Source organism: Epinephelus lanceolatus, chromosome 22, assembly GCF_041903045.1.
Source record: "Epinephelus lanceolatus isolate andai-2023 chromosome 22, ASM4190304v1, whole genome shotgun sequence".
NCBI classification, from domain to species: domain Eukaryota; kingdom Metazoa; phylum Chordata; class Actinopteri; order Perciformes; family Serranidae; genus Epinephelus; species Epinephelus lanceolatus.
In genome coordinates this window covers 18163625-18187797 of record NC_135755.1, presented here as the reverse complement: position 1 = coordinate 18187797, position 24173 = coordinate 18163625, and the positions used below count along the sequence as shown (strand labels likewise).

Below are 24173 nucleotides of genomic sequence, written 5' to 3'. Positions count from 1 at the left end.
ACACAAGACAGGGGGCGCTGTTGCGCACTGCAGCGCTACAAATTACGTGCAAATGCGCCACAAACCATCAAATAAAATTACAAAGTAACAAAAGGAAGTATTTACCGAGCATTTGCACTAGTGGTTTTTTTTTCTATTTTCCGTTAAATATTTTTTATAGGAAGTAAAGTAGTAGTTTTGTTGGGCGCCATGTTGGTTTTAAATAACGTTTGTTTATTATAAAAGCTGATATGTGAAGATCGGGGGGAGGAGGAAAAAGAAGCACAGGAGGAAGGAAAGGAGGGGGGGGCTGAGGACTAATTATAAGAGATTGGTGTGTGCGTGGTTGAGTGTGGCGAAAAGCCAAATTACATTATATTTTTTAATAATTTAGCGTGTTTTAACCCGAGTGGGAGCTGATTAGGTTTTTGCGTTGTTCGTTTTAACATTAATCCTCAGTGGGGAAAAGGCCTCCGTTGTGAAATCATCGGGGAAGCAGCAGCAGTAGCAGCAGCATCTCGTAGTGGTGCGTGGATCTCAGCAGGCGTGGAAAGAAAGTGCGTTGTTAGTTGACACTCATCATCTTCATCATCATCATCCGGCCTGCTGAGAAGCGTAGCCGGGAGCTGGAGTTTGCAACAGAGGACTCGCCATGGCGGTAAACCTGGACAAGGAAGCGTACTACCGCCGGATCAAGAGATTATACAGCAACTGGAAGGTAAAATGGAGCTATCTGAGGCGTGCTGCGGAGGGAAGGTGCCCACTGTGGGTATTTTTAACGTGGAGAAAGTGGGCTTTCTGTTGAAGCACCAACCGCTAAGTTAGCCGCGTTTTCCCCCCGAGCGAGTTGACTCTGTTGTCGGCGTGAGCGGTGCTGTTTCCCTGCCTGCACCCAGGGCCGACGACCAGGCCTCAGTCTGCCACTTTGACTCGCTTTGTTTACCCCGAAACTCATTTTCAACTGGTCGTGTTTGGAAGATGTCTCCACTTAGCCTTGTGTCACACAAACAGTCTAGCGAGCTAACTCATGTTAGCACACTTATCAGCCCATTCACCGCGTTAGCTTGCGTGCTAGCTAGTAAGTTTGCCACTGAGCTAACTCACCACTAGCCGAGCGGCTAAACGTGAAATAAACCAGCGTGTAAACACAAATAATTCGCGTTCAAGTGTTTACAAAAACACAATATGTCACGTTGAGGTGCTCGACATTTTGCCGTTAAACGTAAATGTCAGTTTGTAACGCTCGCTACATGCTAATGCTAGCTGGCTAATTAGCATCAGAATAACGCCAGCATCCCTGTAACATGTGCAGGATACCCGCAGCTTCTAGAAACCACTTTTATATAAAGTGTTACACGTTTGAAACGACCTAACGTAGCATTATAGCCATTATAGCTACTTTATAACGCGTTGAACTCATTGATAGAAGTTTAAACTTTATGTTTCTTGGTGAGGTTTCACATGATATCGCAGCCCAATCATGCACATTAATAAATGGTTCATTAAAGGACGCGTTATGTGTATTTTAACTACCAGTTAGATACTTTAAAAGAGCTTTGCGATGCTTTAAACCGTCCTGTGTGCTGCCAGGTGGTGCAGCATCAGGTGCTGATGTTGCTAACGCAGCCCCGAGTGCTACAAATGAACTTTTCAGTGATGCTAACAAAGCTAGCCACCTGGCTTCTGTAGCAACTGCACTTTCTACTGGGGGGGGGGGCACTGTGGATGAAGTAGGAGCACCTCCAGTATGGTGTTGCATTTTGCTCCTTGCATGCATAACATTAAATTATATGTGCTTTTTTTGTTTCCCAGAAAGGAGAAGATGAGTTTGGCAAAGTCGATGCCATTGTGGTGTCTGTCGGAGTGGATGAGGAAATCGTGTATGCCAAATCCACAGCCATACAGGTAAGGGCATACCCAGACATGCAGCATGATGAGGTCACTCAGGATGCAGATACAGTCATGTGCTGCATGATATGATCTGCTTCAAGTCAGTTTCTCAGATGTTTTTTTTGCAAAGGTTTGAATGCATCTCCAGAGCCAAAGGGACAAAGTTCACCCCAGCTCTTCTTTCCTTTTTCCTCAGACGTGGCTGTTTGGCTACGAGTTGACAGACACCATCATGGTGTTCTGCGACACCAAAATCATCTTCCTCGCAAGCAAGAAGAAGGTGGATTTCCTCAAACAGGTGGCTGTCACCAAAGGCAACGAGAACGCCAACGGTGTGCCGCCCATCACCCTGCTCACCAGAGAAAAGGTAACCTGTGTAAAGACACAGCTGCTTCTTTTTGTACACCATCAACACATGAGTTGAGGGTATGAGCGGTTTATTATTGATGGGCTTGTGTGTAGCAGTGGCAGTTTGCTCTTAGTTAACTTTGTGTTTTTGTAGGTCATCGTCAGAGATCTAAAGTCTGATTCTTTATTGCCGTTTGGTGTCATGTGTCTCTCAGAATGAAAGCAACAAAGCCAACTTTGACAAGATGATCGAGGCGATCAGAGGCAGCAAAGAGGGCAAGGTGGTGGGCGTCTTCAGCAAGGACAAATTCCCCGGAGAGTACATGAAGAGCTGGAACGACACCATCACAGCTGAGGGGCTGGAGAAGGTAAGACGGTATCCATAGCGTTTTTTCTTTAAATCCCTGCGTCTTCTATCCCTGTTTTGGTCATTGCCGCTCCCTTTTGACATTGCTTCCTGCTTGCAGGTCGACATCAGCGCTGTGGTCGCGTACACGATGGCGGTAAAGGAAGACGGAGAGCTGAGCCTGATGAAGAAGGCAGCGGCCATCACAAGTGAGGTTTACTCCAAGTTCTTCAAGGAGCGCGTCATGGAGATCGTTGATGCAGATGAGGTGAGGAGAAGTAATGCTGTCATGATTATGATAATTAAACTGCCATTTTCTGTTAATTTTATGCAACACAGCTGTGTCATTGTGTTTGGCTTTGCAACTTGACCCTCATCCATGTTGTTGATTTTAGTGGTTGCTGGCAAAGGTGTCTCAATTAATCTTCAAATAGTTGCTAACTCAATACTTCACCTTTTGCTCTGCTGTAGATTGATTTATTTCAAATAGCTTGTTCTAAAACTGAAGTGTCGGCAGACAAAAGACAGATAATTTGTGATGTGCTGTAAAGTTTAGTTGATTCAAAACACACATTAAATATGGCTTAATAGAGACAATTTCAAACACAAGTACACAAATCAGCTTCATTATAACTCGTAGTATTCACAGACAAACACTTGTCTTTATCTGGACACATTTTCCCCACAAATACAACATGCTAACGTTTTTAGTACAAGCCTATGGCATTTTACATTGTATAAATTGAGTTGACATAGAGGTTTAAATCCTGCTTAAGGAGCAGATTAATGTTTAATTGATGATTTTAATACCAGTTTACTGGACTATTGCTGGTTTTGTGGCATACTGCAGCTCTGTTCTCTCTGTCTTCTCTACTGCTGTGTGCTTTCAGTTGCTAAAATTATTATAAAAAAAAAAACATAAAACCTAATGGCACAGATTTTTGTTTCACCGACCTGTTTTGAAAGTTGCACTTCTAAAGACACCCAGCTGCTAGATGTCCAGAGAAACATTCATCATCCTGTGTTTTATCACTTTAATTATGAGGAACCAAGTTAGAAAAATGGTCCCGTCAGCCTCCTAATTGCAATTCAGTGTCGGATTGTTTGGGATTTCTGACAGCAACATCATCTCCTGCTTGGTGAAAAGAAACTACATGTGTCAACGAACAGTTGCCGACACTCTTGCAAAGCCTTCGTTTGTGGCAGCTGCATCAAAATAAAATCCAGTGTTAACACTCTTACAATGAATTGCTATAATTTGAAATGTATTATATTAGACGGTTAGTTTTTAATCTACTTTCAATTAGTGATGGCCAAATGAGGCCTCATGAACAACTGTCTATATTTTCTGAAGCCACCAGATGGCGCTGTGTGTTCAACAAAGGTTTGAAAGCACACTTCATTGCCAGTCCTTCAGCCTTTATCTTTAAACCAAGAGCGCCATCTGGTGGGGGTCAGCAAATAAAGAAAGTGGTTCATGAGGCTTCATTTGGCCATCACTACTTTCAGTTGTTGATAAATCAGGAAAAATATATAAATACATGCATTTATTTAATTATGTGATTACAACTTGCAACCAAGCCATGGCTGACAACATGAACCAGAAGGGGAGAAGATGTGCACAGTGCGTGTTTTGTTTACTAGAAAGGTCGTGTTTTTTTGGGTGAGGATAAAAGAGGGCTCTTTTAAGAGTCTTTTATATTATCTGTTCAAGGTGGAAATGTTTTGCCGTTATTCCATGTAGCTGTTCTGTCAAAGGTACCAACAGGGAATGGGGGTCCATTGTTGTTCCGCTGTTAAGCCGGATTTCATTTTGACATAGAACCAAATGATGGTGCCATTATGCTTTGATTTTAGATAGCGTGCCGGCATCACCGCATTAAATAAGGTGTGACAGGTGTGACATGAACCACACACCGTTGGCTTCTAGTGTGACACATAAGGTATGTGTCGGCAGAGCTTGTAAAGACTAACGATGGCGTAACATGGCAGTAACAATCATTTACCCTGTCTGTTGTGTGGCGGCTGATCTCATCTTCTGCTTGGAGGATAAAGTTTTCGATTTTTGCGGACATTTTCAGACGCTGTTCTTCTTCTTTGAGTAAACTGCTAGCTGCTACTAGCTTCTTTTTAAATCTCCCACGGTGTGTTGCACATAGTACGTCATCAAAACGCCATACCCGTGCCGCCCATAATCCCGTCCTGCCAGCTGTCTGGTTTACACAGACATCGATTCAGGCGAGACAACTCTGTCCCCCTATTCCACGATCGTACCTATATAACAGTGAGGCGGCATAATGGTGCGATATTCCCGCCTTGAACAGGCAGTGTAAAAGAAGGCTATTGAGTCAAGTGCGCCATCTAGTGGTAAAATTTGATATACCAATCTGGTGTTTGGTTGAATATTAAACCGGTTTGAAAATTTTCACACCAGCCCAACCTTACTTAAGACTGAATAACGGAGCTTTTTAGAAGCAGTGTTTGGGACTCAACAGGAACGACAGCATGTGGAAAATATCCTGTTTATCAAAGTCATATTTCATATTTACACTTTGACTTAAAAGTCCTCAAAGGGGCAGTGTTTTTTGTACAGCATTGTAAATGAAAAAATAAGACCTATTATGCATATCCGTATTTTTTTATTTTGTCCACAGTGTCAGTGTGAGGTAAATATCCATTAACTTCACTCCTGTCTTGCTCCCTCTCCCTAACAGAAAGTGCGTCACAGTAAGCTGGCAGAGTCGGTGGAGAAGGCCATCGAGGAGAAGAAGTACCTTGGTGGTGCAGATCCTTCCACAGTGGAGATGTGTTATCCTCCCATCATCCAGAGCGGAGGCAACTACAGCCTCAAGTTCAGCGTTGTCAGGTAACTCGCCTCACCTCAGAGTCACTGTAACGTGACCTCCACAGAAGGGCCACCTCTGAAATCATCCGATTGGACAGTGGGGATAAAAGTGGAGATGACGTGGGGTGCTCTTCTGCTCTGTGTTGAAGACTTAGCACAAAGACTGGAAGCAGGAGAAACAGAGAGAGAAGACAATTTAGACAGTCATACATTATTACCCTGATGATGATTTTAACATATACTCCTGCTCATTCTGTCCCAGTGACAAGAACCACATGCACTTCGGGGCCATAACGTGCGCCATGGGGATCCGCTACAAGTCGTACTGCTCCAACCTGGTGCGCACCCTCATGGTGGACCCCCCTCAGGAGATGCAGGACAACTACAACTTCCTGCTGCAGGTGGAAGAAGAGCTGCTCAAACAGCTCAAACACGGTGGGTTCAGGACCACGTTGGGAACAGGGGGACTTGGGTATTTGTTAAAGCCACTATTTGTGATATTAGCGTCTCAGAAAAATGCCCACTACTTATAGCTTTAAAATCGACAGAAGGTGCAAGGTGTTATAAGCAGCAAGCCAACTGTGGCCAAATAAAGGAAAAAAAGGGGCAATGTCCTGCATGGGGATGTCAGGTTCAGTTAATTTGCTTTCAATAGACAGACACCCACTAACCTGTAACTACCTGGTTGATTCAAGGGAAAAAAAGGGAAAAATTACGCTGGTCTGACTCTCCATTGACTCGGTGAGCTTCAGCGCCTCATTTCAAAGCGCACTCGGTTTAGAGGTGGTGATGTAAATGTCTTTCATTTTATTTTCTGTACGCTGTGCTGACAGCCAGCCAGCTGTGCTAACATGCGGAAACATAGTGCTCATTGTCCACCATCCAGTCTCCACTGGCTAGCAAACGTTAGCCTTGGCTGCTCTGCACTGTGCACCAACCAGTAGTGATGGCCAAATGAAGCCTCATGAACCACTTTCTTTATTTTCTGACCCCACCAGACGGCGCTCTTGGTTTAAAGATAAAGGCTGAAGGACTTGCAATGAAGTGTGCTTTCAAACCTTTGTTGAACACACAGCGCCATCTGGTGGCTTCAGAAAATAAAGACAGTGGTTCATGAGGCCTCATTTGGCCATCACAACCAACCAGGTCTGGTGTGAGCTAGCTAGCAGTGTCGCTCATTTGGAGATTACTGCTGGTTGCTACTGTAGAAACATGGTGGCAACCCTCTGGTCGCCCAAGTGAGTAAGTGGCTTCATTTGAAGCCGTAAAACCCCTTAAGCATTGTTAAGTATGTTTGCACCATGAGCGGTGCTGGTGCTGCTAACAGTTGTTAATAATGCCAAAAGGGGTTTGAGGTAGTGATGGCCAAATGAAGCCTCATGAACCACTTTTATTTTCTGACCCTACCAGATGGCGCTCTTGGTTTAAAGATAAAGTCTAAATGACTGGCAATGAAGTGTGCTTTCAAACCTTTGTTGAACAGACAGCGCCATCTGGTGGCTTCAGAAAATAAAGACAGTGGTTCATGAGGCCTCATTTGGCCATCACTATTTTGAGGCACAAAATTGAGCCCAATTAATCTACAGACCACATGCGTCACCGGCCCAAAATATTCTTGGCCGATAACCTATTAACCGTTGACATCCCTAGTTGGAAATATTTGTATGTGTTGCGGTTCTTAAACCTTTTCTCTCTCCTTCACAGGTGTAAAAATCAGCGAGGCCTACAACGCTGTTCTGGAGTACGTGAAGAAAGAGAAGCCGGACCTCGCAGCAAAGCTGACCAAAAACCTTGGGTAAAAGCACACGAATGGAATCTATTTTTTTTCATGTGCTCACTCAAATTTATCCACTTGTCTCATATCTGTATTTTTTGTTGTTTTTTGTAGCTTTGCAATGGGCATTGAGTTCAGAGAAGGCTCCTTGGTTTTGAATGCTAAAAATCAGTACAAACTCAAAAAAGGTGAGTAACAGCACATCAAGTGATTGCATTTCACATGATACTGAGAAAAGAAATATATAAAAATTATATAAAATTATATAAATGATCATCGTTAACCAAAGCTTGTGTGTGTGTCTCCTCCAGGCATGGTGCTGAGCATCAGTTTGGGTTTTGCTGACCTCGTGAACAAAGACGGCAAGAAGGAAGAGCAGAAAAAGTACGCCTTGTTCATTGGCGACACAATACAGATCAATGAGGTAAGATGCACTTTCCCTGCTTTAACTATTATTTTATATTACTGCCAAACCAAACCACAAAGTGCAGCAGTAAAAAGTCGCAGCACCTCATCACAACCTGAAATGTCTGTGTAACAGGAGGAGGCGGCCACGATACTCACACCAGTCAAGAAAAAGATCAAAAATGTGGGAATCTTCTTGAAGGTACGTGACTCTGCAAAAAGTTGAAATGGTGAGAAAACAATGGAAATGGTTGACATGGGCAACACAATACTTTCATGTGTCAGTAACATACCATAAAACTTTATTTATCCAAAGGGAAATCGCTGTGCATATTTAACTGTGTTTTTATCTTTTATAGGAGTTTTTTTTTTTTTTATTTTGCATATTGTATATGTGGTAGTCTTATAAAAGTAGAGATTAGTTTTTCAACAGTAGTTGAATCATGGTACACAAAATTTGGCTCATACCCTTTTTAAGTCACCTTACTTTTTTCCAGACCTCCACAGAAAACAGTCTGGCTCATACCGTTTAGGAGTCACGGTTAAGTTTGGTTTCGGTACAGCGGAAAACAACCCTAACAAATTTGGATACGTCTCTTCATTTATTGTGAACACAGAGTAGTGCACGTTTAAAAGACAGACAAAATACTCTTGCTGGGAAGTGAGGTGACATTTTGCCCACTTGCAACTTAAGTAAATTATTTTCATCATAAAAGTAAGGCTGCTTTCACACCTGCCGTGTTTGGTTCGTTTCAATGTAACTCAGATTTGTTTGCTCCCTAAGTGTGGTTCGTTTGGGCAGGTGTGCGCACCAAAACAACTGGACGGAGACCAAAGGACAAACTAACTCTGGTGTGTCTCGTTTGTGTTGAGAACGTGTCCGGACCTCGATCTGAAAAGCATCTCTTATACTATTATACTGAAACTATCAAAATAGATAGAATAATGGAAAACAAAGCCTGTGCTTTTAGATGGAGTGTTTCAGTTGGTTCTACCTCAGCCATATTCAGACACTTTTAAGCATTTATCATCCCAGTGATCTGCACTTGTGGGTGATGCTATTGCTGTTCTAGCTGACCAGGAACTTGTAGGCCGGGTCTTCCAGCTCCATTTCATTTGCGCTCAACATGGTGAATATTTGAGCTGTGCACGTTAAACTCATCTCTACATGCAGCGATGCACGTAACTTGTTACTGCTGCCTACTCACTGTTTAAATAACATAAAACTGATGTCTTTTTCAGTGCCCTCACTCAGATTTGCCAATTTTAGTTAAATGATAAGAATTATAAGTTGGTCCCAAGTAGCACACTTATTTTTATTGTTAGTGTCTCATTCATTTGTCTTACATAAATATTTTAATATAAAAAAAACAAATTGCATTTACTCAAATTTAATCTCACAATATATCACTACTACACAGGATACACTTCTTCATATGGGATTTCAGTTCTTCTTCTATTTTATCTAAATATTTTTATGGAAATGTGACGTAGTGACTCTTTTTCTCAGAATGATGATGAGGAAGATGAGGAGGAAGAAGGAGACGATGCCGAGGAGCTGCTGGGGAAAGGAGCTCGGAGTGCCGCCCTGCTCGCAGACCGAACCAGAGTAAGTGTGGACAGTCGCGCGGTTTCATATGTGACAGGTGATCAGTGTTTATTTGGCACCTTGACGGAGTTTTAATAACTAAGAGTGTGAATGTTTTTGTACTCTATCAGCTACTTGGGAAGGTAAGTATTCAGTGTCTTTTCTAAAATCTCATCAGCTGAACTGGTTTAGTTTCAAGACTCCACGCACTGATGGGGACAAATTTGTCGTTCCTTTTTTGATTTGAGTTGTTTTTTGTGTGTCTTAATTTTTTCCCAACCATCTAGAGCCTGTAACACATGTCCGTATTCTGCATGTGTGTTATTTTTTCCCATTCTTTGTAAAAAAAAAAAAATAAATAAACCACAACATCAAAGACTGTGGTGTTTCTGTGTGTGATCACTCAGTTGTGTCTGTTTTGTTGAACTCAGAATGAGATGACGGCAGAGGAGAAGAGGCGGGCTCACCAGAAGGAGTTGGCCAATAATTTGAACGAAGAAGCCAGGCGCCGTCTGACGGAGCAGAAAGGAGAGCAGCAGATCCAGAAGTGAGTTTAATCACTTACAAGTCAAGACATTTTGTGTAACGTCTTATACCCAAGTTCCTGGAGAAACCTAGTTTTTAACTCTAGTCCGACACACAATGCTGTCAGCTATCGGAAGTACACGAGAACTGAAGCTAGATTAAAATGTTGCAGATGGCATTTGGGACTTTGCCGTTGGCAGGATACTGCAAGCAGAAGTTTCCATTTTCTATCTTTTTTTAAACGCCTCTATGCCAGCAGTAGCCGTAGCTGGAGGCATTATGTTTTCGGGTTGTCCGTGCCATTCTTTGAACACGATATTTCTCTTGCCATGATGGAAATTTGGCACAAACGTCCCCTTGGACTCAACGACAAACATATTTGATTGTGGTGGTCAGAGGTCAAGGTCAGTGTGACTCTGCATCCGTCTCATTCCTGTGACCGCAATATCTCAAGAACGCTTTGAGGGAATGTCTGCAAATTTGGACTTTACATGAACTGATTAGATTTTAATTTCTGCTGTTTCTCAATCAAAATGATGACAAGTGATGGACTTTGATGACATTATTAAGTAACGTGATCATTCATTGCTCATAAAAATCTATCAGACTCAAATCAGGGAGAAATCATGTTTATGGAAAAGCTTTAATCGCATTACGTTTAGCCCCGTGTATTAACGTTATGTCATTCCATTCTAATAAAATGGTGACTAACTTTAACTAGCCTAATGTTAACTTGCTAACGTAGCATTAGCGATAGAAGAGTTGACTACCCTTACAGCCACTGGAGCTAATGGTTTGTGGCGAATTCAGTTGTGGGGTAGCACTGCACTCTTATCCATGTTCAAAACGATCACGCTAAAAATAACTTCATGAGGAGGTTGAATGTTGTAACGTTGCCGCTGGTGCCAGTCACAGGGCCTGTCCCAATACCCACACTCACCCTAAAAATACCCACCTGCACTTGGTTATGCACGCTCACATTTTGGCTAGTGGTGTCCCAAAACAGAATTGAGTTAGTGGAAGTGGTTCAACACTTAAAATCCGCCCTAGATTCCAAGGGAGCCCCGACCCACACTTTCAATGAAGTGGAAGATGAAATTTCCCAGAACACCTTGCGAAGTCAGCAACTTCAGCAAGTTTTGGAAAACAGTTTGTTACTGTACGATCGGAATGTAGGCTATACAAACAACAGATGGTTGGACTAGCGTAAACTCATCAGCAACTCGGTTGAACACAGCGTCAGAATATTCAAACAAATTGACTTACCCCAACAAAATCAATCAGAACTAGAAGACGTTGTAGGCGCCTCCTGTTTTCAGCATTTCTCCTCCGTTGATTCATCAGTCAGAGAAGAATAAACATAGCACACGTCACAAAACAAGTGCTGGAGCCGGCATTTTCAAGCCTGAATGACTACCGGTATCTTGCGTCGCTACTAAGCGTGACGTATGCCTGCACGTCGGCCACACCGATTTGCATGAAGTGGTGTCTCGTTTCTTAGGGAAAGATCTCTACCCTAATATTTCTCACTTCCCTCATCAAGGATTATCTCACAAATGAGGGCACTCAATGCCAAGTGGAAGATTTAAGAGGTAGAAATGAGATTGGGCCACACTTCTTCACTTCTTCTTCATTATCCTTACTTTTATCCAGACCTCCACGGAAAAAAGTCAGCTGCACTTCAGAGCTTTTCCTGGGAAAAGGAGCTCGTAACTTTTGTTGATGCTGCCACGCTACTCATCCAATTAATCAACTTTGCTAATAAAAAGCTACTTGACTCAGAAAGTAGTGCCGTAACCACTGTAGTTGCAGTTAGCTGTGTGGTGGTGATTGTAGAATTGCGGGATTTTTCCTGTACGGTTGTGCTTCATCGTACTTCATTTAAAAGTTGACATCACATGAAATTTGAATCTTAATGCATTTGAACTTCCACTGGTAATTGGCTGAGACCTGTTTTATTGGACTACTTCAATATTTCTGCATTAGAGCCACAGATTCACACACGTAATTAAATTTTTGTCCGTTAATTAAGTTCCACTCTTGTCTCCACTCCAGGGCCAGAAAATCTAACGTGTCCTATAAGAATGTCTCTCAGATGCCCAGAGAAAAGGACATCAGAGAAATGAAGATCTTCATCGACAAGAAGTACGAGACTGTCGTCATGCCCGTTTTTGGTATCGCCACACCGTTCCACATCGCCACCATCAAGGTAAACAGAGGTTATCTTGTGTAAGGTTAACCATCCACCAGCCTTCTGTTTGTTCGTTCATACTGAATGATGTTTCTGACTTCTCTTACCCATCTAGAACATCAGTATGTCCGTAGAAGGAGACTACACCTACCTGAGGATCAACTTCTACGTCCCCGGCAGCTCTCTGGGACGACAGGAGGGAAACATCTTCCCCAACCCCGACGCCACGTTTGTCAAAGAAATGTGAGTCTTAACAATTTACAGAATAATGAGAGTATGCTCTGAATTTCGGATCAGGACGCCAAAGTTTAGTCTGAACAACTCCCTCATTCACACCTCATTGAACTCCTTTCACTGTTTCCGTTCAGCACGTACCGAGCATCCAACCTCAAAGCTCCCGGCGACACATCGGTACCCTCCACCAACCTGCAGAACGCTTTCCGTATCATCAAGGAGGTACAGAAGCGCTACAAGACGCGAGAGGCCGAAGAGAAGGAGAAGGAGGGCATCATCAAGCAAGACTCACTGATCATCAACCTCAACCGCAGCAACCCCAAGCTCAAAGACCTTTACATCAGACCCAACATCGCACAGAAGAGGATGCAGGGCTCGCTGGAGGCACATACTAATGGTGAGACAGCTCCTCCTGAGATCAACAGGAGTCTGGTGAAGTTGAGAGTGTGTAACAGTGTGAAGCCTAAAATCCCTCCTCTCCTCCTCCTCCTCCTCCTCCTCCTCCCTGCGCAGGTTTCCGCTTCACGTCGGTCCGCGGGGATAAAGTGGACATTCTGTACAACAACATCAAACACGCCATCTTCCAGCCGTGTGACGGGGAGATGATCATCGTACTACACTTTCACCTAAAGGTAGCCACACTGGTTCAACACTGTATGAGTTTGTGTCAGTATAAATGTATTCAGTGTATTCCAACTAACTTCAGTATCCTCAGGGTCCCAAAAAACTGCTGTTACTGTTGTTTACATAACATCACTTTGTATTTGTTTACATTTACACTACTACGCTTTACATTTGTTTACATTTATTAATACTACTACGCTTTGGGTTTGGACTTACCCTGCTTTGCTTTGCATTTATTTACACTGCTTCGCTTAGCATTTGTTTACATTTATTTACGCTGCTTCAGTTTGCACTTGTTTATATTTATTAAAACTGCTTTGCTGTGCATTTGTTTACACTTACACTACTTAAATTTGCATTTGTTTACATTTACGCTACTTCACTTTGCATTTACCCTGCTTTGCTTTGCAGTTAACATTTATTTTCACTGCCTCACTTTGCACTTGTTTACATTTACCGTTTCACTCAGCATTTATTTATTTATTTATACTACACTTTACATTTGTATATTTTGAATTATCCTGCTTTACATTTGTTTACGTTTATTCTCCTGCTTTGCTGTGCATTTGTTTACATTTATACTAATTCATTTAGCATTTGTTTACATTTACACTACTTCACTTTGCATTTAACCTGTATTTACCCTGCTTTGCTCTGCAGTTGTTTACACTTATTTTCCGTTTCACTCAGCATTTGTTTACATTTATTTACACTACACTTCACATTTTTATATTTTTGATTGTCCTGCTTTGCATTTGTTTACATTTACACTACTTGCATTAATATTTTTCTATGACAGTTTTATTCCACTCTGTACTGAACTCTGTATCAAAGTCTAATTCCTGGTTTCTGCAGGGTTACAATCATCTGTTCTGTTATTGTGGCCTCACATTAGCAGTCTTTTCAAATCCGAACGATCATTTTCCCCATTTCACTTTTTCCCCTTCCAGAACGCCATTATGTTTGGTAAGAGGCGCCACACGGATGTCCAGTTCTACACAGAGGTCGGGGAGATCACCACAGACTTGGGCAAACACCAACACATGCACGACCGAGACGACCTGTACGCTGAGCAGATGGAGCGCGAGATGAGGCACAAGCTCAAGTCGGCCTTCAAGAACTTCAAGGAGAAGGTGGAGGCGCTGACTAAGGAGGAGCTGGAGTTTGAGGTGCCTTTCAGAGACCTCGGGTGAGTAAATTAGACAGGATATGCTTTGAGTGACTTGAATGTAAAACTGAGATAGAGAAAGAGGTATCGTCTGTGAGCAGGTGGACTGACTGTTGTGGCTCTCTGTAGGTTCCAGGGTGCCCCCTACAGGAGTACCTGCCTGCTACAACCCACGTCCAGTTCCCTCGTCAATGTCACTGAATGGGTGAGTGGGCAAACTGGGCAGGCCTTTATCTATTTGTACTTTTTAGATATTGACATTGATATACATGATTTAACTTTCTGAAAATTGTTCAGATACTGTGCAGTAAGAAAAAGGAACAGAAAAGGGTTAGATAAAGAACATTTTTAGTAATGTTTTAACTGTCCGCCGTGGTGAAGAGGGAGCTGAGCCGGAAGGTGAAGCTTTCGATTTACTGGTCCATCTATGTCCCGTCCGTCACCTATGGTCATGAGCTCTGGGTAGTGACCGAAAGAATGAGATCACAGATACAAGAGGCCGAAATGAGTTTGCTCTGTGGGGTGGCTGGGCTCAGCCTTAGGGCTGAAGCAGAGCGGCGCGGCGCATCGGCCGGCGCCAGTGTGGGTTGGTTCATAGAATATAATGGAGGCGGGCGTTTTGACGCGCGGCATACGGTGGCGGTGTGTGTTGCACTTTAGAGATGGGGTAAGGAGCGCGGACATCTGGAGGGAGCTCGGAGTAGAGCCGCTGCTCCTACGCGTCGAAAGGGGTCAATTGAGGTGGTTTGGGCATCTGATCAGGATGCCTCCTGGACATATCTTGTTAGAGGTGTTCCAGGCACGTCTCACTGGTAGGAGGCCCCGGGGCAGACCCAGAACATGCTGGAGGGATTACGCATCTCATCTGCCCTGGGAACGCCTTGGGGTCCCCCAGGAGGAGCTGGAAAGTGGTGCTGGGGAGAGGGACGTCTGGGGTGCTTTGCTCGGCCCGCTGCCCCCGTAACCTGACTTCGGATAAGCATATGAAAATGGATGGCTATAACTTTAATGAACAAAATATCAACAATCATCTGGGAGTTAAAAAAATAATCTCAGGTTTAAACAAAATATAATTAATTATTTACTCTTTGAAAGCATTCAACACATTTTTATTAATGGATTTTTAATTATTGCTTTTTCTTAGTCCACTTTTTTATTTTAAAATCTTTGCTGTCTGTATCTAGCCGCCATTTGTGGTGACTCTGGACAAGGTGGAGTTAGTCCACTTTGAGCGCGTGCAGTTCCACCTGAAGAACTTCGACGTGGTCATCGTCTACAAGGACTACAACAAGAAGGTCACCATGATCAACGCCGTACCCATCAACTCCCTCGACCCCATCAAAGAGTGGCTCAAGTAAAGTTATTTAAACGACGAAGACAATAATCGATATAATATTTGCTTGTTAAGTCTGAATGACCTCTAGTCTTTAGATGGTTCTTTAGAAATACAGTCAGAGAGTCACATAGGCTGCTCTGGTTCCTGCATATTAAAACGTTCTTTGTATCTTTCTCAGCTCGTGTGACATCAAATACACAGAAGGAGTCCAGTCTCTGAACTGGACCAAGATCATGAAGACCATCGTCGATGATCCCGAGGGTTTCTTTGAGCAGGGAGGCTGGTCCTTCTTGGACCCAGAGAGCGAGGTATGTTCAGCACAATGGATAAAAAAAAGATTGTGCCGTGGAAAGACATGTCACAAGTTTGGAGGCAAGACAGTTGTTTTGTCAGTGAGCCTTGTGAGTTGTAATGGAGCTGAATTTTGTGATGTTACTTTTGTTAAATGTTGCTGTTGTCCCTGGCTTCATATGAGCAGAGGAAAAGTCCGCTAGCCGCCAGGCTAATTTATACAATGTAAAATGCCATAGGCTTGTGCTAATAATGTTAGCATGTTGTATTTGTGGGGAAAATGCGTCCAGATAAAGACAAGCGTTTGTCTGTGAAAGCTGCGAGTTATAGTGAAGCTAATTTGTGTACTTGTGTTTGAAACTATCTCTATTAAGCCATGTTTAATGTGTGTTTTGAATCAACTAAATGTTGACGCACAAGTATAAATCCCACTTAACTGTGTCCTGTTTTGTTCTCAGGGAAGTGGCGCAGAGGAAGATTCAGAGTCAGAAATAGAGGATGAAACATTCAACCCATCTGCAGATGAAGAGGAAGAGGAGGAGGAAGACAGCGATGAGGACTACAGCTCGGAGACAGAGGACTCTGGTATGATTTAAGCAGCTCTTTTTGTCATGTGTCATAAAACAGGGTGAAATAATAAATCTCAGCCTTGCTGAAACTGTTGTACTTTTTGTACTCGCTCTACCTGTGTCATGACTGTGTACAGAAAGGAATCTAAAAGTTGGATGTCAACTGTTTTATCTATCTGTTAATTCAACCTGTCAGACAGTATCAAAATAATTGCCCATATTTGCCTAGTTCTTCCCTTTTTACACTTGTTTAGTCCTGCTTTCATACATGTAGAGTTCTTAGAGTTCTTGTCTGTCATATGGTGTGTTTTGTAGATTACAGTGCGTCAGTGGGCAGCGAGGAGGAAAGTGGGAAAGACTGGGACGAGCTGGAGGAAGAGGCCAGAAAAGGTTTGTATCAGAATCCAGTTTATTTCCAAATAGGGTTTCCACATACAGAGAAATTTGCTTTGGTGTATTGATGCATAACAATCAACTTATAAAGAGAAAATACAAACAGAAACAAGAACTGTAAAATTTAAGAAACTTGGAAACAATAGAAAAAAATCTGAGTATCTAGAGCTGGTGAACATGCAGAGGTGGAATATTTGAGGGTACAGACAGATAATCATCTGCAGTCTGAAACACTATTAACACAGGACTTCTAGGTAACATGATAACACTTTCATCTAAGAGTAACTGTATAATGTGGGGTTAATTACATGTATTTGTTCCAACAATTAATCTGATCTGGATTATGCCATGTACAGTATGTCAGGATGTCCTTATTAATAAAACATGTCCCAGTGGGCTTAACACATTCTCAGTCTTAAAGGGCTTTGTGGCAATTAAGGGAAATTATTTCCAGTAATTTCAAATACATCCCACAAGAGTACTTGCAAATACTGTGAGTGCTACCGGAACAGACCTGTCGTCTCATTTTAGTAATGTCCTCCAAAAAGCCTTTAAAGGGATAGTTCAGGATTTTTGAAGTGGGGTTGTATGAGGTACTTGGCAATAGTCATTGTATTACAGACAGTAGGTGTCTGTTGGCGTACTCCCAGTTTTAAGAAGTGGCATACTGACAGGTAGTGATGGCCAAATGAAGCCTCATGAACCACTTTCTTTATTTTCTGACCCCTCCAGATGGAGGTCTTGGTTTAAAGATAAAGGCTGAGGTACTGGCAATGAAGTGTGCTTTCAAAACTCTGTTGAACAGACAGTGCCATCTAGTGGCTTCAGAAAATAAAGACAGTGGTTCATGAGGCCTCATTTGGCCATCACTACTGACAGGACTGTAAGAGCTTAAGTGTATGCTATATTGAGAGCAATTTCAACGCTTTGACTCCCCGTCAGACAGCCCGTTCCAACGGGGAAGCCATCAACTGCTTCAGTTCCCCATCTATGCTTTCGTCAAAGCCAGACTCCATTGCCAAAAAACAGTAATTTTGGCTCGATGAACACGGGAGCTGCTGGTCTACTGCTGCCTCGACCACTTAGTTAGTTATCGTTATTATGTGACTTTGTTGAATCCGAGGTAACCATTCTAGATGCCAGAGTCCCACGATAACAAACAAGCTGAGTGATGGTGGTAGACCAGCAGCAGCTGTGTTAAGTGACATTAAATCCCTGTTTTTCTCAATGAAGTCTGGCTTTAAACTGAGTGATATAACTGCTTCATTTCCCCATTGGACATTGCTGTCATACAGTTAAGTAAAGCAGTCAGAATATTCTAAAATATAGTGTAGACTTAAACTTAAATTGACTTTTTCAGTGCCTGAAATGTGTTTTGTTGCTGACCTGTCCACAGCTAGTGATGGCCAAATGAAGCCTTGTGAACAACTTTATTTTCTGACCCCACCAGATGGCACTCTTGGTTTTAAGATAAAGGCTGAAGGACTTGCAATGAAGTGTGCTTTCAAACCTTTGTTGAACAGACAGCACCATCTAGTGGCTTCAGAAAATAAAGACAATGCTTCATGAGGCCTCGTTTGGCCATCACTACCCACAACAGTACATTGCTTAGATTCCGTGTCGAACTCCAAATGCTAAATCTGTCACGTATTGTCCGTCAGCTGACAGAGAGAGCCACTACGAGGACGAGGACACCTCCAACAACAAGAAGAGAAAGGTGCGGCCATCCTCTCACAGCAACTTGCCCAGCAAGAAGAAGAGACGGTCCTAAATGTCTTTTACACACACCCACACACACATACTGCCAAACATAGTTGACCCTTGACCCTCCCTTCTACCCCAACTGGCTCTTTTGACTCATACACTTAACATGAATACACACACACACACACACACACATACACTCAGACAAACGATGTGTATATAGACGTAGACGCCCCTTATCTTCGTGTTGGTCAGTGAAGTGTCATGTTGAAATGGTAAGAGAGAACCAGCAGGACAGTCTCACACACATACACACACACACAACCACACACACACACACACACACACACACTTTGTTCAATATGTTGTTTTTTCCTCCTCTCTCCTCTTCATTCCTTCCTCATTCTTTTCTCTGTCTCCACCTCCCATCTCCATCCATTCATCAGGGTTTCATGTTCATTCGTCTGTGTGTGTGCATGTGTGTTTAAATGGGTTTTTATTGCGAGCGTTGTTTATTTTCTGTTTGAAAAGACGAGTTTCTTAACTAATGAATAATAAAAGAAAAGGCTTGACGTATCCTCTGCCAAGTGTTTTTATATCAAAACTGAGAAACTCCCCTCTCCACCTCCTCCTCTGTTTCACGTTCCCCTCATCCCCCTTTTTCTTCAGTGTTTGTTAAATTGTAGTAATAAGATGGAACATTTCTTTTTTTTTCTGAAGGGGGCAGATACATTTTCTGATGATTCCTTCTGTTTTTTTAATGGGGTTTGTAAACGTATGCACACACACACACACACACACACACATACACTGTCTCCCTCGCACTTGTCCTCCTCTCTGTTCCCCTTTTTTGTTTATTCTCAGTAGATTTGTTGTTGTACTGTTAATTCTGAAAATCCTGTTTTGTTTTTGTAATAAAATTAAAAGGAACTGTTGTTACGAATGTTCTGTTTCCTTTCTAAATGCTGGAACACTCTTCTCTGTCTGCACTTTTGGAAACTTTAATGTCGTTAATGCACTTGGGTGTAAAATGTTCAGTCCCTCCATGATTTCGTAGGCTTTTTTCGAGATTGTTGCGGAATCTTTAGCAGTAATTTTTGTATTGTTGGGAATCACACGTCTGCATCTTCAAACCATAAACAAGGAAGTGAATTCGGTAACTTTCGTCCATTGAGTTTCCGTGGGGACTGCTATGATTGGTGGAACTCACGGGAGGCTGGTCAAAACTGCAGAAAAGTTGCGATTGTGCAGAATTCACAGAGATTGGTTGAATTTGTGTTAATTGTTGCGATCGCAGCAACATGAATTCCTGGAGGGACTGAATGTGTAAGTAAATGTTTCAAACCTGCCGTCCAACAAGTTGGATCAACCAATCAACTTCTTAAATGTGCACAGCAGCACAATGCATTGTTGTTTTCTGGACACTGACGGATTGTTTGGGTGAAGAAATTTTGTCACCCTCGCTGAAACTGTCACTGCCATGTCAAAGACTTAACTGGATTTTAATTAACCTTTGGAGTGCATGAAATCAGGTTATTTCAGGCCATTAACGATTAGTCAGTAAATAGATAATTCCATAGAGGTGAATTAATTCGCAACTACTTCGATCATAGTTTCTCCAAAGTGAACATTTACTGCTTCTGTTTTATATCACTGTAAATTTAATATTTTGGGAAACTTGAACTGTTGTCGTAAAGTGGCACCTCAGATTTTCTTGATAGTGGTGTTAGATGGGGCCCACTGAAAATCATGGGGTGCTTTCTCACCTGCCATCTTTGGTTCGGTTCAATCAAACTCAAGTTCGTTTGCCCCTAAGTGCGGTTCGTTTGGGCAGGTGTGAACACAGCTATCACACTCAGGTGCGCACCAAAACAACCAGACCAGGGGTGCGTCCCAAGTCTCTTATTTTTATGGTGCTACTGCTAGCTCCTCGCTTGAACCGGAAGTCGTTCGAGGTCCGCCATCTTCTAGGCCGTCCCAAGTCTCTTATTTGTGCAGCGAGGAGCTAGCGCTAGGAGCTAGCAGCAAGCTTTAAGCAGCTACGAGCTAGGATGGTCGAGAGGTTCCTAACAGGAAGTCTTTTTCAGTTTGAGGCCATGACGTATAAATACCCGCCCCCTACATCTGGCCCATTTGAACGAGATGGCGGAGAAACAGCGCAAGTGTACCCGTTACATGCATTCTTTGCAATGAAACGCTGTCATTCACATGCCTACGTGACTACAAAGAGTAACGTTAATGATATTTTGTGCAAGACTGTCATGTTGTAATTAAGTTTATTTCATTCACAACCCGTTGCGTTGTTCAGCGGACTGTCAGTGATGTGTGGCTGTTAAATGTGCAGCTGCTCATGTCCAGAACCATACGTGTTGATATTACACCACGTGCACACACACACACACCCAAACACATTTGCCCATCATTAATTGTCCTGCATGTCATGTGAGTGGGATGTTTAATAGCTTGCTGGTAATATTAATTAGCTTATTAATATTAATTAATATTATTACTTTCATGTTGTTGTAAGCTACTGTCATTACCGTCTGTCCTGCATCTCTCTCTGTCACTGTCTCCCCCTCTGTCTTTGTCTCTGTATCTCTCTTTCTGTCTCATTGTGTCATATGGATTACTGTTAATTTATCATGCTGATCTGTTCTGTACGACATCTGTTGCACGTCTGTCCGCCGTTACGGTTTTGATCAACGAATATAATGAGACTTGGGATGTACCCATAGTAACGCCAGACGCTGGCTGCTTTACAGAGCAGATCCAGCGGTGCCGCCGTCATCAGGAATGGACGTTGCTTCACGTGACGCTTCAGAGTAAGGCCGTCTCATGTCTCTTAAACCGACAATGCTCGCTCATTGCTCCTAGCACTAGCTCCTTGCATTTTTTCCTAGGCGGGAGGGGCTAAACAGCTAGAAAAGTCAGCTAGGTAAGATAACTAGCAGTAATTTAAGAGACTTGGGACGGACCCCAAGACCTTCTTGAAGAGGTGGTCTCAGTCTGGTTACAAACAAACTCTGGTGCAGTTCGTTTGTGGTGAGAACGTGTTCTGACCTTGATCTGAACCAACTGCAGTCACATGACACATTGTTTGGGTTAAACATGAGCATGTTACAGTCCTGGAGGATTATTAATGTGCACCTCCTCCTGTACTGCCTTAATATGCACATTCAGCACATCCAATGATATCTTGAGGTGAGAGTTCAAAGGGACTCCTTTGAAAATGGCATTGCTAGTTGTTCCCTTGCTAAAATAAGCCTAACTTTGGAGCCGCCAATCTATGCCAACATGGTTGGCACCAACGGATGCTCTAGGTTGTCTAGTTTCCCAAGATACCAGTATCTTTTGCTAGCTTAAAAAAATGAGCCACACCATAGCCTCTTATAGACAGTAACTTCAGCCTCCAAAACAAGACATTTTGAAGATAAGAGAAATCTATCTTTTAATCCCACTTCAATCGCATTAAAACAGTTGTTGGTTTAAAAAAACCTTCAAGATTATTTAACATTAAGATTTTGAAAACATTTTGATTAAAAACATCCCTTAGATTTGGACATTAAATGTACCATGTATAGGATTTAGGAGCATTTGTTGGCAGAAATGGAATACAATATTCATAACTATTCTTTCTTTAGTTTATAATCACCTGAAACTATGAACTGTATTGTTGTTACCTTAAAATGAGCTCTTGATATCTACATATGGAGCGGGTCCTCCTCCACGGAGTCCGCTAAGTTGTTTCTGCAGTTGCTCAGAACAGACAAACAAAACACTGGCTCTAGAGAGGGCCATTCGTGTGTTTGCGTTGGCCACTGTAGTTCCCCTACACCAGGGGTCGCCAACCTGCAGTTCCAGAGCCACATGTGGCTCTTCGGCCCCTCGTCAGTGGCTCCCTGTGGCTTTGACAGATAATTTTAGGTAAATGAATAACTGTTATTTTTTTTTAATATTTTGATTTTCATTTATTGTTGTAGGCCAGATTTGTTTTTCTTCTTCTTTGGCCAAAAATTGCTCTGTTGATATTTAAGGGTGCTGACCGCTGCTCTTCATGCTTGGCACACAGAGAAGTTTAAGTTCTGCAACCTCATCACTAGATGTCACTGAATCCTACTCACTGGATTTCTGAAGAGCTGTCTCAGATATGTACAGAGCAGCAGACACATCAACTATGTCACTGCTGTCTGGTGGAAAATTACTGAACATAATTGCTTTGCTGGATTGTGATTTCTGATTAGCTGTCCCGTCCCATCTGTGCATGATTGGATTTAGGTCAGGGGGACGAGAGGGCGGGTCAATGGCATCAATGCCTTCATCACCCAGAAACTGCCTACACACTCTGGCCACATGAGGTCGGGCATTGTTCTGCACCAGGAGGAACCCAGGGCCCACTGCACCAGCGTAAGGTCTGACTGTGGCTCTGAGGATTTCATCCCAGTACCTAACAGCAGCGTTGGTTATGACATGGAGGTCATCCTTTGTTCAAGCATCATGTGTTGTATAAGATCATCGTTTAAGAATCACAAGCATTCATCTTTGACACAAAGAATCCTTTGAGAAGTTTAAAGTCAAAATGATTATCAGTGGTGGGTTTTTTGTAGCTCAGGCAAGTTTGACCTTTTTTTTTTTTTAAAAGATATTTTTTAGGGCATTTTTTGCCTTTAATTATAGGATAGTTAAGTGTGAATGGGGGAGAGAGAGAGGGAGTGACATGCAGCAAGGGGCCACAGGCTGAGTCTGTGGCAACAGTTTTGTACATGGGGCACCTGCTCTACCACTAAGCCACTGACGCCCCAAGTTTGACCTTTTGACACCAAACATCTTTGCTTTAAAAGCTGCTTTTGAGATATTTTAATTATAGTTAATCTCAGCTAAGACTCTGTTGGGTGTGAAAAGTGACTTGTGGCTTAATGACCCCATCCCCTGAGGCTGCTTGCTCCTGACAGCCAAACCTGTTTTGCTTGAGAAAAGCATGTCCTGTCACCCAGTGCAGAGAAAGCATGTGTTAGGGACCAGAAACTCGTATGGTGAGAAAGTTTGCTCCACTTTTGCAGAAAAAAAAACTTTTCTTAAAGCACATCCTGCTTGTGCAAAACACAGTTTAACGTCAACGGCGCGCGCTTGTGATCAGAAGAACAAAAAACAACTAAAACTCTACAAAGCTACAGGTAAGTGAAGACTATTATGTGATATTTTGCTTTAAGTTTAAATGCTGGAATTTTTCTTTCTCTCTGTCCTTTTATGCTTGAATGTTTAACATTTAAAAAAATCAATATATTAAGAGCTCTGCTAATTAAATTACTGAATCTATTGACTGGTTTTGAGAGACTTCATTATTTTTATTGTAAATCTGTAACCCTTATTATGTTTAATATTTTATCGCTCTGTAAAGCACTTAAAATTGCCCCGATGTATGAAATGTACTATACAAATGAAACTGCCTTACAAGAGCAAATCAGAACTAAAATAGTATTGTAGTGATTTGCTCAGATTTACTGTATCTAAATCGAGGGTGTAGTAATGATGAGCCTGTAAAGGCCTGTTGTGATTTTTGGGCATTTAAACAAACTTGACATTTTAAGATCCTTTATTTTGGTGAAAGTAGCAATACATAATGTATTAAAAAAGTAAAAGTCCTGCTTTCAAAAAGTTTTTATTATTATTACTGGTTAATATTTAGGTAACATTGTGCTTATTTTATCTGGTTTATTGGTCATATTTTAAGTTATGGTTTTTATATGTAAAATTTGTCTAACAATTATAGCACAGTAAAAAAAAGTTAGATTTCCTTGTGAAATGTTTTAAAGTGACATCTCTAAATCCTCCTGTCAAGCACTTTGTAACTTTTAAAAAGTGCTCTACCAGTAGAGTTTATAATTATTATAAGTACAAGTACCTCAATTCGCACTGATGCGAACAGACCCAGATTCCTTTGTTAGTACACTCTCTTAAGTGTCTGG

The 24173-nt window shown here is 42.2% G+C and overlaps 1 protein-coding gene across 1 annotated transcript; it reads left to right on the top strand.

Annotated features, from left to right (window-relative positions):
• Positions 1 to 241: 241 nt before the first annotated feature.
• supt16h (SPT16 homolog, facilitates chromatin remodeling subunit) lies at positions 242 to 19153 on the top strand. Its single transcript, XM_033610049.2, has 24 exons — positions 242 to 697; positions 1792 to 1884; positions 2066 to 2236; positions 2433 to 2585; positions 2685 to 2831; positions 5278 to 5429; positions 5671 to 5843; positions 7113 to 7203; positions 7297 to 7370; positions 7494 to 7606; positions 7724 to 7789; positions 9098 to 9196; positions 9607 to 9722; positions 11756 to 11909; positions 12007 to 12134; positions 12260 to 12522; positions 12639 to 12757; positions 13700 to 13938; positions 14047 to 14122; positions 15102 to 15271; positions 15432 to 15561; positions 16003 to 16129; positions 16429 to 16503; positions 18168 to 19153. Exons 1-24 carry the CDS (start codon positions 632 to 634, stop codon positions 18275 to 18277), a joined length of 3105 nt encoding a protein of 1034 aa, XP_033465940.1. The 5' UTR covers positions 242 to 631; the 3' UTR covers positions 18278 to 19153.
• The last annotated feature ends 5020 nt before the right edge of the window (positions 19154 to 24173 follow it).